Source organism: Nomia melanderi, chromosome 12 (assembly GCF_051020985.1).
Source record: "Nomia melanderi isolate GNS246 chromosome 12, iyNomMela1, whole genome shotgun sequence".
Classification (NCBI taxonomy): domain Eukaryota; kingdom Metazoa; phylum Arthropoda; class Insecta; order Hymenoptera; family Halictidae; genus Nomia; species Nomia melanderi.
In genome coordinates this window covers 6447610-6464441 of record NC_135010.1, presented here as the reverse complement: position 1 = coordinate 6464441, position 16832 = coordinate 6447610, and the positions used below count along the sequence as shown (strand labels likewise).

The 16832-nt window shown below is 36.1% G+C and overlaps 2 protein-coding genes across 14 annotated transcripts in view; one reads left to right on the top strand and one right to left on the bottom strand.

The window, feature by feature from the left end:
• LOC143175142 (uncharacterized) overlaps nt 1-6430 on the top strand; it is a 165524-nt gene extending 159094 nt beyond the window's left edge. The window contains exon 3 of the mRNA XM_076372637.1: nt 6167-6430. Coding sequence (XP_076228752.1) covers nt 6167-6327 — 161 coding nt within the window. The 3' untranslated portion in view covers nt 6328-6430. The remainder of the gene's footprint in view (nt 1-6166) is intronic.
• LOC116426101 (Kinesin heavy chain 73) overlaps nt 1-16832 on the bottom strand; it is a 208315-nt gene that overhangs the window by 142133 nt on the left and 49350 nt on the right. The gene's annotated exons all lie outside the window — the stretch shown is intronic.

Sequence of the window (16832 nt, the reverse complement as noted above, 5' to 3'; positions counted from 1 at the left end):
GCTGAATTCCACCTTTACGCCCCAGTTGTTTACCAATTTTCCTCTCTTCTCTTTCACCGTTGCTGTGTCTACCCTTGTTTTACGTGCACTTCGTTCTTGCATTAAAGTTCTTTATATTCTTTAGTCCAAGTTTGATAACGAGTTCGAAAGAGAGTTGGTCTAATTAAGAAACGAGACTCCAGTTACCCTCATTCTTTTATTTTCGTGGAAGCCGCGAATGAAGAACACTTTTCACTGCGCTATGATACAGTTACTCGGCGTTACATCGTTTGAGAAATTGTTGCGCGAAAACTCTGGCTTAGTTCCAATTGTTAGCTGCCGATTAGTCGAATGGAATTCGAGGTTGATGGACTGGCAGAAGTGTTAATGATCTTAGTATTTCCGTCTTCTTTATTGATGGGACATTATGTTTTCCAATCGTAATATTAGGTCTTGATAATTAATTAAGAAATTTTTACTTGCAATACACGAATTTTTGAAAGATTATTAAAGAACTACCAGTATTAACATCGCAAGTTTGTTACATAATTTTACTAAAAATTAAGATATAAAATATTTCTCTCAGCAAAGTAAATTTTTCGATCAAATTTCTCATCGAAATTCAAAAATCTTATATACGAAATCTGAAAATAGACTAATACATTTTATAAAATTCATTCTTATTGTAGGAAATCTAAATGATTTCAATAGTAAATTAAAAATTAAATAAATTTCCCAATATAATTCATCATTGACTCAAATTCAAACAATTTCAATAGTAAAATCTACAAGAAACAGACGAATTCAAGAAAATCCAGCGTTTCCATATAAAGCCCAAACAACATCAACAAGAAAACCCGAATTAAATAGAATTCCCCTGAAATGCTCCTCCACTGGTGGCCAAAAACACCGCAACAGACAAGATACTAAAACCACCTTCTACATCTTCGAACAACTTCATCTCCTTCGGTCCCAATTGTGATCGCCTTAACAATTGCTAGCCACCTTTTGTCTTCCATTCTGAAAAGGCCACCGGTGAAAAATGTTTCCGTCCCAGCGGCGCGGGCGCACCGCTTCCAAAGACGAAAGAAGAGAAAAGACGAACAAAGATTGGACCTCAATCTCACTTGCTTCTTTTTCCTCTTTATCCTCGGCCCTCATTGACCGGCTCGTGCGCGTGTTCAGCTTTATATTTCATAGACTAGGGGTTCCCAAAGTGTGGGTCGCGAAATATTAATAAATACAGTTTATATATTCATTGAGAATATTTTACTTTTTGGGTAATAACGGTAACACGTTCATGAATCTTAATATTTAATGATAACAGAGGCAAGATCATGTTTTGTTCTATTGCACTAATTTGTTATACTAATAAGGAATAATTTAATGTAATGTTTGTCAATGTTATAACTTCAGTGCCTTGATGAATCCTAGAGTTCAATGACAATAAAGGCAAAATTATGTTTTGTTTTACTATAGTAATTTGTTGTACTAATAGTAAGCAATAATTTTAAAGAACTCAACAATAGTATTACTGTACTAATAATCAACAGTAATTTAAAAAATTCAAAGCCAACATGCTCATATTGAAGCCAAATCGTTAACAATAGAAAAACAGTTCCTTACTTCAACGTATATACAATGATTAACATTAATTTTTATTAAACCAATCTAAAAATCCTCACCGCGAGTCTCACTCGTCATTAAACTAATTCATAAGGAAATACCTCACGTTAAAAGAAAACCTATTACATCACAAATATCATTGACATCTGCCAAAAAGAAACATATTCACAAAACCCAATACATATAATAGTTAAATCCTCTACCCAAGATTCAGTATACCAGTAAAAAGCAATTAAAAACATAGATATTTGCCTAAGCATTTAAAAAAGCTTTGACACTGAGCACACAGCCCTCCAGATAAATTAACAGAATATTTAACTATACTGACTTTTACAAGCGAATGAATAAAAAAATCATTGTCCCCTAAATTGAATCTCAGCCCGTACAAGACTGAGAACCACTGTCATAAACTTCCCGACACGTTCATTCGCTCTCCGCTGTTATAGCTTCCGCTTTAGAGTTTCGTTTCGCGATTCCTTCGGCCGATTCTCCTATACTCAGTCCCTTTGTCCGCGCCACGTGGCTGAGTTTACCGACGAAACGGATCCAAGGAGCGGCTTTTTCACGCCGGTATTGTTGGAGAACCCGGCGGAAGGGAGAGAGAAGCGAGGACTCGAGGAAACTCCGTTTTGTCGTTGATGGAGAATTTAATAGTTAAACAAGAGCGAATGGGAATGCTAGGGAAAAGTACGGAGGAGTTTCTGTAGTGGGAAATCTTTTATGAATGAATAGGCTGATTCAGAAATTCGATAGGGAAATTCCTGGGAATATTTGAGTTTTGAAATGTGGAATTTGTTGGGTTATTTTATAAGCCATGCAGACTTTTTATGATAATTTTCAATATGAAATTCAATGTGGTCTGTATTTAAATTCATTTTTAGTTGCCAGCGTGTTGATCGTTGTTTTATTTAACTTGTGAACTGCTTTATATTTATGTAACAGATCATTGTTTAATTGGGTTACTGCAGTATTTTGTGAGTTATATAGATTTCGATGACAGTTCGTTCTTAGAGTCGACATTGATAATGTTCAATCGATATAGTGAGATAAAAATGAGATAGTATTTATTAAAATAAGGTATTTTCAATTTAACTTTTAATATTCTGCGCAATATTCCTTAAGATATAAGAAATTATAATTATAAGGAAATTAGTATGCGTAACCCTGCATTACAAAATAATTAAGTTTATCAGATCCCGAATCAAAGGATTAACGAGAAATGCAAATATTCATATTTCTGTATCCAAGGTTAAAGCCGAAAAACTAGATTGCTCGTGGGAAGTCTAATATTTGATAAGAAATCTGGATTTGCATAAACATCCGCAGTCTGATTATTACTGCATCGCGCGATGTGGTTCAAAGAGTCTTAGCCATTAGCTGTTTCGTGACTGGAGGAACGCGTGTGTGCCACTTCAGGCTGGAACTATGTATGACATGCGAAGTAGCATTCCCCTCCTTGAAACTGTTGCATTGTGGTTCTTTTGTTCCAGTTTCTCTGTCGCTACGTATTTTTTCATTTTTCTTCTGTAACGGATAATATTATACATGCTACGGACACGTGTAACTTTCTTTTCTATTTCAACGACACTTCCGTACATTGTGTCCCTTCATCGTTGAAAACCTATTGAAGTGAAACTCTACTTACAAATTGTAATAAATCATCTGCATCCATCGCAGAGGGGCCATGAAAATTGACTACGAAAGGATTAAATATTCAAAAACGAAAAACACTATTTTTCTTCAATAGATATAATAAAAACAATATTAAAAATTCATCGAATTCAATTTAAACTTCACCACGAATCTTACTCCATATTATAAGCCAAAATTAACCTCACAAAAAGAAGATAAATTGAAAGTGTATTATTAAAATATATTCCCAATAAATAGACATATTATCAAACATGAATTACCATAAAAATCCGCAATCAGTTACAGACAAACGAAGGTTATACAATATAATACAAGATTAACCCTTTACAATCACATTTTTCTAATGACTACCAACAGGTCGAAGTAAATATATATTTTCAAAGTTATTCGTCTACGGTGATTTGTAACAAATATATATAGATATTAAAAAATACAGATTATGTTTTTAAGTTAATATATTTCATCGAATATAAATACTGAAAAGAATAACGAATACAATAGCTCTCGTTCGTAGAATAACACTGTACTCAGAGGAAAAGATCATCCCGCCATATTTTGAGAACAAACAGCAGGTTAATATAATATCATATGTATATAACCATATAAAATATCATAAGCAATCAAACATAATTCTCCACTTTACTTAATGAACGAACCAACCAAAAGAGAATATTAAATATCACGGAAGTAATTTATAGTACAACGCAACACAGAAGTTCACAGTCCAATAATTAAAAATAATCTTCCAAAGAAATTCGCCGTCCAGCCACGCGTGCCGATGCATCAGGAAATTAAAACTTAGCCAACGCGACGATGAAATTGTTCCGATGTTGGAGTGAGCCCGGTCAGAGGGGTGAGTAACGGCGCAATATTGTTTCTTCCTCGCGGGAGAATTTCTGCGGAGGAATGCCCCCAGCGTCCCGGGTCTTATCTTCTAATTCACCTTCCCGCGTTTCCCAGGACGCAATATTTCACAGGCCGCTCTACATATTGCGCCTGGCCCTTCCATTTCCCCGGCCGAGTCCGTGCCTTCATCTCAATTTTCCTCGGAAAACGCTGTCCTACCGACGACGATCGTGTCACGGCGTTAAATCTGTTAGCACGGTTGCTAAAGTGTATTTGATAGACTTCAATGTAGGTTTTGTATGTTGAAATTGGAAAATAAAGAAATTGGGAAATAAAATCTTGAATGTTAAATACAAAATCTTGAAACTTAAATATTTTATAGAGGTGTAAATATGTTTGATGTAAGGCGATCGTGTCATGATGTTAAATCTGTTAGCACGGTTGCTAAAGTGTATTTGATAGACTTCAATGTAGGTTTTGTATGTTGAAATTGGGGAATAAAATCTTGAATTTCAATTACAACATCTTGAAACTCAAATATTTTATAGAGGTATGAACATGTTTAATGTAAGGTGACGTGTGTGGGTATCAATTGAGTAGAAGGTGACTTTGAGTGGTGAATTTATATTGAACAGCTTATAACTGTATGGTAATATATTTTGATAGATGTATAGTGAATTTCTAAAAATTTGAGATTATAATATGTACAATCGTAATGTACCTTAAAATCATACTAAGGCAAATTGTAAAAACCTTTGTTATTGGGATTAGAATTAAAAGGATTAGGGATTAGAATCTTAATTAAAAATGTTAATAGCGTTATTTTCTGTAGAAACTTCTATAACATTATCATCTTGATTTTTGACCGTCGTAATTTCATTTTCATTTAATTGTATATTTTATTTTAATTGCACCGTAAATTTTATGTCATCATTCACCGATAAGCGACGAAACTAAAACATATTATCATCAACCATCGATAATGCTTAACGCGTTAAATTATCACAAACAGAAAATGTATCCTTCATAATGTTGTAACATAGTATATTTATGCTAATATAAAAGCGACTTCTATCAAGATTAGCAACACTGTGTATATTCTGTTCGACGATGATAGGGAATGTGTTAAATCCGTTGAAGCAAAGTTGAATCTGAAGAAAATGTAAGGAAACGTTGCGTCGCTGCCATCGCTGTTGAACAGAGGCTCGACGCGTTCAATCGAACTTTCCCTGTTATCGGCGGGGGAAAGTTCTATCCTGTGCTCAACGCGACGGGGATAAAAGGCTGACGCAAGTTTCGGGGAAATGTTCTGTAAGTTTTGGAATCCTCCGTCGGCTTCGTTGAAAAGGGGGCGCCGAGCAATCTGTGCACTTAAAATTGATATGCTGGGAGGAGTTCGATTGAAAGCAATTAGTCAGGCAATATATTAGATTAGGGCTTATTAAAGATTATCCAGGAAATAAAAATCAATAATCTAATTGCTGATGGAAATTTAAGAAGCCATAGTTCAGAGAAATAACTATGATCCTACAATGGATTATCTCATTCCACAGAAATATAAGGACCATTTATCCAAACATTCTAAATTAAAAAAGAAACTATGAAAGATTCTCAATTACTAGATTCATTAAGAATTTAAAACAAATGTACAGATTCCCATTTTTTCGATAATACGTAGCATCCCCTGATCTTATTAAACCAGGAGAGAATATAGGAACTATTTTTCCAAACATTCCAGATTGAAAAATAAACTGCAAAAGAACTACATTTCGATAGTATTTCTATCTATAAATGAACCAAGAAGCACACCGATGCAATGAATACTTCCAGTACCACATCATTAAAAACACAAACCACTCAATTGTTCACGGAAATCCAGCGAAAATTAGACTAAAAAGCAACTTCAATTACAAAACTCATCAAGATTTTAAAACAAATATGCACGTTCTCATTGTTTCAATAATATTTCAATATATAAACCCAGAATCGCATCGATGTAATGAATACTTCCACTGTCATATCATTCAACGGACAAATCAATTGATCGTTCATGGAAATCTAGGAAACCACGGTCCAACCGAGTGTATCAGTCACGGATCATCCCCTGACCCATCAAACCAGGAGAGCGTCAAGATTGACAACGAATTGTCTCGCATCGCGGAGGACAGGGAGAGTCGGGCCAGGCGTTGGCCCAAATACCAGCACGGCTTGACGTTAATTTAACGGAGCACGGGTGGCAGGTGGGAGTTTCAATATGTTCAACTGAAGAGAGAAAGAGAGGCCGGCAACCATTGCGCGAACAAAACGCGGCCCTCTCGGCGCAAGGTCTTCCTCTTCGAGATTAAACCAGGCGCGAACCCTCGGGAAATGTTCCATTGATATCCAGGGTGACACGGAAAATGGCTCGTAAATGAGAATCACGGATCGCGGTCCGCGTAAATATAGAAATCCTTTGGAAGCCGATCGACCCATCGCTTCGAAAATCGCTATGCTTCGAGGCTTAATCGTCCTTGTTCGAAAATCGCTCGTAATCATGACTCGGATTATTAGTCAGTGGGCTTTGGAAATTCATCTTTGTGCCACAGGATATATTGTTTCAACGAGATTCATCCTTGGCTATTGACTGTTACGTCTTTGTGGCTGGGAAATTGTTATATACGAGTTTCTCGGTAGGATAGATCCTTGGTTACGTATTTTAAATATTAGTCATTCTTTATGATACAATATATTTTTACACGTGTTTCGAGGATAATTTGTTCTATTTCTTTTATAAAGAATTATTCTTATCTATACTTAGAAAATGAAAATTCAAAGTGGGATATATTTGAAAATCTGACTTCTAATCGCAAAACACTTCCGAGTTTCATTGCTCTGCCTATTTCTTACAGGAACAAATATTTCTTTCATACAAATTTTCACAAATATCTGCATCCTACATTTATCAAAAAATCTTAATTCACAAGAATAACCCTTTCTTCTGCCTCAAAAATTACTACAATTGCAAACATTCGGCAATACCATTACTCAGTTTACACTACAAATCTTAATACAAACACAACATTTTAGAAACATAATTACCAAAATCAAATAGAAAATGATTTTTCCTAACAAATCTAGAAACCACACTAATTCCAAATACTCAGCAATTACTCATTTTTGTACAACAAATCTTAATGCAAGCACAACATATGTATTAAAAACCTAATTATCAAAATAAAATAAAAAACAATTTTCCCAACAAATATAAAAAGCGCTATACCATGAATATTCTATATACACTTCCCCATCCCAAACCTTCCACAATTTTCCACTCTCATTCCCGCAAAAGCATAAAGATCCACAGTCAACTCGTCACTCTCCAACTCCTCAACTCTATAAATTACAAAATCATAATTTTACGTACACATTGCTGATTGCGTCGACTGTACAAGTTTATAATGCGTGATCGAGCGAATTCATTTTTCCAAATTCAGCCGCGCTTGCTTCGCGTTTGACCTCCGTTTTCAAGCGTCGCGACGCTGCGGCGTAACCGGAGCGTTTCAATCACCGCGAAACTGATTAGCCGTAGTCATTGTTGATCCCCGGCGATCATCGGCGTAACGGCCTTCCTTATTCTAGGAAATTAACCATCGCCGTTAGACGGGTCCGCGTCCGCGAGACCATTCTAGGGTTTCACGATCGTTCTCAATCCAGCTTTGATCTGTTCGGAACGCGCGAACGATCCCGTCGTGCGTGAAATAAGGTCGCGCCTCTCTCCGCCGGGACGGACATCGCGGGTTTCCGTTTACCGCCTGGAAATCACCTTTTCTTTCGCGGTGAACGATAACGCGACAGCGCTACGATCATATTCATCTTCAACACGCTGACTGCCACGGTAGTCACAGATGACCGGAGCTTCCAAATTGCTGAAGAACGATTACAATAAAAAACTTGATTTTAAATAAGAATATTTAGTAACATAAGTAGCTAGATAATAGCGGAATATGACTACTGTGATACTAAATCATTAATAATTATTTTCAATGTCATTTGCCTTTGTTATTAAAGAATTAGTATTACTATTCACAACGCTAGAAATTCTCGTGGCAGTCAACGTGTTAACACTAAAACTACCGAACAGTTAAATTAACTTTTCGAAATTTCTCTATAGGAACGGCAGGAGCGACTTGACGTTGATTTAACATTCAGTTTGCGTAGAGTTAAATCAATTTCTTTAATCATTTCTCGCAGAAACATGCGTTGTCTTTTTAATTATTGCAAGAAGAAGACATCAGGAATGGGTTAGTTAGACCTGTCTGATAGTTTTAGTGTTAACACTAGACCTACCGAGCGTTTGATCTGTTAATTGTGGAATTTGGTTTGGAAAATCACTCCTGGGGTATGTTTGAATGAAAAACCGAAGCAAAACAAAAAAGGATTATACGTATATCTGAAAAATTCGTCGCTGAAAGAACTATTAACGTTTCAAGCTTTAAAATGACATCCCTGATGTAATCCCTATAAAAATTGTAACAATAACTTTCGGTTTCTTCGGATATTCGTTATAGTGTTCAAGTGAAAGTATTTATTTTTAAAATCATTTCGCATATTCAATGCTTCAAAGATATCAATAATTGTGAAACAGAAAACCCGAAAGCAGTCTGACGTTACGCAGTTAACCCTTATCACTCACGTTACGCTATTATCTAATTATTTAGATTATTGTATACTTTTATTCAATATCAATTTTCTAGTTATAATTACGTGAAAGCAATTCAGAAGCTCCGGCCATCGATGAACCACCGTGGCAGCCAATGCGTTAATTATTCACTTTATAGATTCATTTCATAAATAACCCGTAGTTCGTTACAAGAACGAGTTGCTCTCAAGGCGGCTCGTGTATATTCACGACACTTTTAGCGCAAAATGATAAAATAACGCGTTTATCATTAGCAAATCGGGAACGCGAGACAACCGTCGCTGTCGGGGACACTGTTTCAGCTTGCATTTTAATTACAGCTCCCACTCGCGACAGGAAACTGTCTCCAGGGTTTAATTAGAGACGTCGCATTCAGGGCAACAATCGATACTTTTAATACCTCCTCTTCCTTTTAGAGATACTATTCGTTATTAACGACAACGATACGCTTTTTGTGTTCAAGGAACTGGAATATACACGTGCCATTAACCATTACGGCAGCGAAAAATCGAAGATTTTCCTCTGCTTTTATTCGATTTTGAATCTTTTTCTATTTTTTTTGTTACGTTCTTTCCTTTTCCTTCTTCGCTTTCTACTTCATTTTCTTCATCTTCATTTTCTTTTCTGTTCCCTTCCTTTGCCTTTTTTTCTTCGTCTTCGTCTCTGTTTTATTTTCTTCTTTAAGATCTTGCCTTTTCCTTTTTCGTTTTCTACTTTGCTTTCTTCATTTTCATTTCCTTCTCTGTTTCCTTTCTTTGTATTTTTCTCTTCGTTCTATTTTTCTTCGACTTCGCTTCGGTACTTATATTCATTTCTTGCTTCGTTTTCTCTCTTGATCGTTTTCCATATTTTTAGTACCTCTTCTTCCTTCTAACGATACTGTTCGTTATTAACAACAACGATACGCTTTTTGTGTTCGAGGAACTGGAATGTAAACGCGCCATTAACCGTTTCGGCAGGGAAAAATCGATGTTTTTCCTCTCCTGTCCCGTTCAACTTTGGAACAGCAATTTTTTTGCTGATTCGCCGGGCGCTTAGAAAGTATCTCCGACCCGAGCGAATTTAGATTCCCAAGATGGCGTACCAGGGGAAATTAGATAGGGGACGTGAAAGCACCGCAGGATTAAAACGCAATGAGAGAAAGAAGAACGGTAACTCGATAAGAAAAGTAATGGGGAACCTTGAACTTTTATTTCCCGTTTTAATTTCTTGGAAGTTTCTTGGTGGTAATTTTTTCATTACCGTATACATTTGTTAGCAATAAATCTTCCGTTTGTACAGGTATGCCAGAAGTTTTCGTATAAATTTTGCCAGTACACTTTTTAATTAAAAATGAGATTAAAACGCTGTAGAAGCGAAAACTCGCAACTGTTTGATTATCAAAATGATTTCATCCAAATTTTATCTACTGAATTTATTTTTTCCAAGTTTCATGAATATTCTACGAAATTGTTCTTTCTTTGTAATTATTTTTACAACTTCGTTAGATTTTCATTGTCGGTTACATGTAAAGAAAATATTTTTTTAACTATACCTATATTTGCTATATTTTCGGGTTTCACATTTTTCGAGACTTTCTCCTATAGCGCGTGATCCGATAGCTCTTCGGGAAAAGTACGAAATAAGGATACGCGTTTGTGAATAAGGAACGTCTCGCAGTTGCTCGAAAGTAGCCGCTAAATCGCATCTCACGATGTTAAAATTCTGCAACGTGGAATACATGAATACGAAAAGAATTTCATTCGATTCTCGTCGAAGGAAAGGAGAGATTTTCTTTTTAGAGGAAAAAGGGGAAGTAGAGGGACTGGAAGACAAAGAAGAAAGTAAAGCAGACGAGAAAAGGAAGTGTGGTAAGAGGAAGAAATCGAAGTAGAAGTCGAAGAGGAGGAAACTAAGAAAAAGGAGGACGAAGCAGAAGACGAAATGTGAATTGAAAAGAAAGAAAACGAAGTCGAAAATGAAGGGAAAGGAAGGAACATAATAAACAAAACAGAAAAAGAAACAAAAACGAAGAAAAGAAATTAAAGAAATAAAAATGAAGGAAGCAAAGTCAAAAGCGACAAAGAAAAAGGGAAAATACAATAAACAAAACAAAAAGGGACGAAAACGAAGAAAAGGCAAATAAACAGACAAGCAGAAAAAACGAAGGACCAGAAAAGCAATCGAACCTGAAAGCAAAGATGAAAAAGAATTAGACGAGGCTCAGAAAGCGATCGAAGAGCGTCTTTCCCAGATACTCGGTCTGCCAGCCGGTAAATCCGTCACGAAGAGGAAAGCCATTCGAAACGTAAAAATTCCATCGATCCCTGGCGGGGTACTCCATTTTCGCCATTTTCGGCATCCGCGACGGAGCATTTACATGCGACTTGAACGCAGACGTAACGAGGAAATCCGCTCCGGGCAGGCGAAAGTCTTCCCGCGGTAATCCGCCGCAAGCCGGGCCAATCGAATTCCACAGAACGAATATATCCGACTTTCGGCGAGTCGGAGCTTTTTCGAGGAAGTGAAAAGTATACCGTCGAAATATCCAAGGAGCAACGGGAGCTGCATGATCGCCGCCGACCCGGGCAAACATCGGGGATTTCGACGTTCCACTAACCTCAAAGCGAATTCCGCGCAGGTAAACCGTTCGTGCGGCTCGGTTGATCGAGAATTACGGAGGCGAAATGGAGGATGGCGAGCGGAAACCGGGGGGAAATGAATCGCCCGACGAGAAGAGCGTTTCCCTGCTTGAAAAACTGTTAGATTTACGTCGGAGAGGTTGGGACGTATTTAACAGTCGATTTTGGGCACGGGAACGGTGAAATATGTCGACGAGGGTTCCTTTTGCTATAGCGTAAGAGTGATCGGTGGATTTTCATGCGTTTATCTGACATTTGGAAGAGAAATGTTGCGCGGAATGCATGAAATACGGAGAATGTGTAGTGAGTTTTGTTTTTAAGAAAACTATTTTCTATTGGTATTGCTCTCCTTTTTAGAGACTTGAATTTTCATGAAGATTTGCATTGTGGTATTGTAGAGTGTTTTTTGTTAAATCTACATTAATGAACATTCTATTGTTCATTCTACACTTTGTTCCTAGAAAACTACGAGTTTGTCAATATAAATCGTGAAAATTGTATTATAGCTTCAAAACCAGAGTGTTGCAATGCGATTCGCATAATCGCACGAATTAAAATCAACTTAAACTATTACTAAAGAATGTTTAAACAATTCAGTATCCGTCGAATTAACGGGTTCCATAAATCTAGTGTTAAGTTTCATAAATATTCGATAGTTTGTGTTGCTTTTGATTTAAGTAGTCGAGGAATCTTAATTCTTTGTGGTAGTAGTTCTAATGTCTAAGATCCACATCAGTGAACATGTATTTTGCTAGGAACACTGTTAAATCTACAGACCTAACTAGATTTACCTAACCCTAATTATATCCACTAACACTCTACTGAATCTAGTCCAACTTAATCATCTTCAATCTTTGCCACATCAGGTACCAACGAATAAACAAACTGCTTACAACCCATCCAATAAGATCATTACAAAATATCCTCAATCCTCTACAGTCATCCACCATGTTACCCCTACGATCATCCAACCACAGTAGCCATATAAAAGAACATCATACATCAATCAAAAAAGATTACAATGCCACCCTACGCCTCTCCAACTCATCACAAACTCTTGACATAAGCATCATTCCATTGCCAAAAATATCACCGGATTCAAACTATCCTTTAACCCCTATCGAAGATGAAGGATCCAAGCTCGATGATCGCTTCGTGGAAGGTTCAGCCAGGTGTAGATCCCGTATCAGTCGTTTATCGAAGGATTTTCCACGATTTTCGTGCCCCTAAACGTCTATCCACCCTCTCTTCTGCCATATTCATCTCTCCGTCTCACTTTTCCTCCCGCTTATTCCTTACCCTCATTACTTCCGTGGCGGTGGCCGCGGTAAAAGGGGTACGGAACGAGATTTGCGGCGATGGAAAGCAGGCCAGGCCGGCGAGGAAGGGCGAGGGCAGCGGGGGGAGGTGGAAAGGACATCTAATGCGGGCTTTTCCCGGGTCGAGGACGGGAACGGCAGGATCGAAGGACGTTTCCCTCTCGGTCCAACCGGCTTTCCCTAAATCTTCTTCCCTTCCGTTCCTTTCCTCCGGCTTGCTGTTTTATCTTTGTTTTTGTTGCCTGTTTTCCGTGTACGTCTACTTCCGCCCGGTTTTTCTCACGCTCTTCTCGTCTCTAATTCCATGTAATCCACCGCCATCCCTGCTTGTTTTGCCGCGGACACTGGGGAGCTTCGTGGCGGATCTTGGTACTTGGTGCAACGAAGCGAAATATTGAGTTGTAGTTTGGAGGAATTTGGTTGTATGTGTGGCTGTTTTAGTTTGAAGAAATTTGGTTGTAATTGATATGAATGTGTTTCAATTTGAAGAATTCAGTTGTGATTTGTTACTAGATTCAGTGTTCTTAAAAATGTGAAAACAAAATTTTATCATAAATTATGTTTCTATTGACTTGTATTTTTAATGATGGAAAGAAAGGAAGAATTATTTAAAAATCGTAAGGGAAGGAATTTGAAATGAGTTTTTTAGATTCGTATAATAGTTCTAGTGTTAATATTGCTGCTTGTTATGTATGCATAACGTTGGTAGAAAGAAGAATGTTAATAAAATGATCACTTTAGAGTAGTTCTTTAAAATTTCCAACCCTCATCTTGAATTCACTTCTTCAATTCCCGGTTTACTCGATTTTTCGACGCTCAAGTTTGCTACCCCTAGAGAGCAGGTCCTTTTAAACTGAATCCCCTAATCTTAAGTGTACCTTCGAGCGTGCTGACCCTTTATAATGGTTGAGAGTACCTTCGGGCGATGTTAGTCGTCGTTTACGTGCTTATCGTTCTCCTGCGTGCGCGCTTTCGCCGTTGGTAATGCAATTATTGTGCGACTTCGGAATAGATCGCATGATCTCCATTTTAATCCAATTTTCATTTTATTTATACAGAGCGGCTATAACTGTTGGCGTAATCGGGAAGGTGCTGAGTCTATAGTCGTCAGAAAATAATTTGAAAATGCGGAACCCATTTGGTTCATTTATTTTTATGAATAAATCCACTAACACATTTGTCGAATCTTTATTTGGAAATTTCACTAATTGTATAAATGATTATTCGCAAAAATTGTATTCCACTTTTCCTATTTTTTGAAAAAAATTACTGAGCAGCGTTCAATTTTTCAACGTGTTTTTAGGTTTTATATGTTGTGGGTTATTCACCCTTTGTTTCACAATGATAAATCAGAATCCTGGTAAAATATTTCCAATTCAGTTTTATAAATACTGTCATTCATTGAGCATACATCAAAACATAATATTGTTATATATACATTAATATTCCAACAAAAAATAAATCTATGTTTCCAGTAAAGTCGAAATTTCTCTATCACAAATTATTAAAAATAAAGCAGCTCGCAAATGAATCCTCCAAAGATGTGATTTCAGAAAATACGTTTATTATTGCATAAAATTTAATACAATTAAACAAAACATTAAAAGTATGAGAGGACATTCTTTCCAGCATAAATCATGCTGAGGAAACAAATTCTACGATCGTTTTGAAACTGCATTCCTTGAAAAACGTCTGCACCTCGATAAACGTTGACGAAGTAACTCAATCATCTAAGCGAACGCGGAAGCATTCCTCCAGCAAATGACTATCAAAAAGCGGCGACTACCTTCCACAATTTACCAGGGTAAAAAACCAGCGAATAAAGAAGATGGAACTCATCTTTGCCATTCCATCCAGCAAGAACTTCTCCTGGAATTGAATTGCGTAATGAAGACAGACAGACAGACATATCTCCGACGATTGCGAGGGAATGAAGGGCACCGTTTCGCAGTTGATTCAATTTCCAACTTCTCTACGCACGGAGAACTAGCTGCGCACCAGAAACGACAACTTTCTCCAACCGTAAGCTGTGAAAGTCTTAATTCACTGGTAACATCTATGATTCAGGCTGGATCAAAGGATTAAGATAATAAAAGAGAAAAAGACAATTGTTTTTGTAGGAAGTGGATTGGTGATCATTATGTATTTGTAGTTTTAAAGGATCTTAATACTGAAACTACCAGACGGGTCGAAATGATCCATTTCTGATTTATTATTTTGCAATGATTAAAAAGATGTTTTTTCTGAGAAATTGTTGAAGAAATTGATTTAGCAATGCGCAAATTGAATTTTAAATCGATTTAAGTTTGAATAGATGCACTCTTGGAACTTCTACAGATGAATTTCAAAAAGTCAATTTAACTGTTCGGTAGTTTTAGCGTTGACACTATTTTTACCGAAGTCAAAAAACATCATGAAGTTTTAACTGAAAATTATTTTCTAAGTTTTATTATTTTTCCTCATAATTATATTTATGCATAAATGTAAAAGTATCAATTTTAAGATTAAATCATTTATAAATTAGTAATTTCAGAGATTTGTAAAAAATTCATGTATGTACAGATATATTTTAGAAGAACAGAAGGGTATTCTGCAACCTTTGATCAACCAAGAAAAAGACGTTTCCCTATTTAAGAAACCATATTTCAATTAGCAAAAACAAATATTTAACTCGTGTTTCACATGTGGAACAAGACCAGATGGAGGGTGAATAAATTAATTACGCTCGACCGTGAATATTTCAACGCGCCCCGGAGTGCTCGCGCCGAGATTCGTCTCTAAAGGTACAGATGCACTAGCAACTAATTTGTCACGTTTTTTTTATATTTTGTTTCCAAGTCCAATTCTTCTGTGGTTGTCATGCAATAAAATAAAATAAAACAGAAGTGTAAAACCATTGAGTTAGCTATTTCAATTTTTGAAGCGCAGGGCAATATACAATGTCACAAAGGCAAAATATTCAAAGTTATATCATATGTCCAAAGTTTCACTTCAATTTTTTATACTGTACAAATAAAGTATATTGAACTTTACTTAGACTGTTTCACTTTCATATTTAATACTAGAACTACCGCTAATAATAATAACACTAAACACTCAAAAAGTGAATTTGTTGAGACTTTGATTAATCTACAATTTAGTTCGCGTAGTGCTGAACTAATTTCTTTAACAATTTCTCAGAGAAACATCTATTATCTTCTAAATCCTTTGCGCTCCTATGTCGAGCGTGACTCGACAACAGTTTTATTCACAGGTGTGCTTCTTTGTCAAGATATTTTTGAAATGGATTATATTATTATGTTATTTTCAATATTATTAGTAAGAAGAATCGTTTATACTGCTCTCTACAAACTATCTATTTTTTTAAAAATGCATTTCAAATAAGATATCGTAATAATACAGAGTTATCGAGGAAAAAATGAAAAACACATTTTGTCCTATCTGGTAGTTTTAATGTTAATTACGGAATAATAACTGATAACATAGGACAGCTTCTGCGTAAAATTGTCAACTATTAACACGTTCCGTGCCACGGAAACTTCGGTTATATTTTGCTTATGAACTGTATAGATTTTTTTCATAAAATATTAAGTTATATTCAAGTTTTTGGTCATTTTTATATATTTCCATATTGTTCTTTTATGTTCTCGGTGCTTTGTAACGCATACCACCATCCGTGACCATGTGTTCCTTAAAAATATTTTCTTAACACTAACCATACCGTGAACCGGTCACATAACCGGTTTTAAAATTTGATTTAAGATTCAGTGTTTTCTTTAATTCATTTAAATTTATAACAATTCCTGTACTGTCCGGTTAATCAGTTTCTCAATATTTGTCTTTCCTATTGCTTCTATTTCCATCAAGAAGAATTTTATATCGAACTTGTTTACCTTTATTTTATAGCCAGTTATTTAACCCCTTGCCCTATGATTTCTTTTTCAGCTCTGATCGATACGGCTACTTTGTCATTAATAATTTATTGGAAAAAGAGAAAAATTCTAAGCATATGTTATGGCTATATTTCCTTTTAAGTATAATAGTTGATTACAGAGGAATAATATTTACTTTGAATTCGAATGAACTGAGTAATGTATATATTTGTTGAAT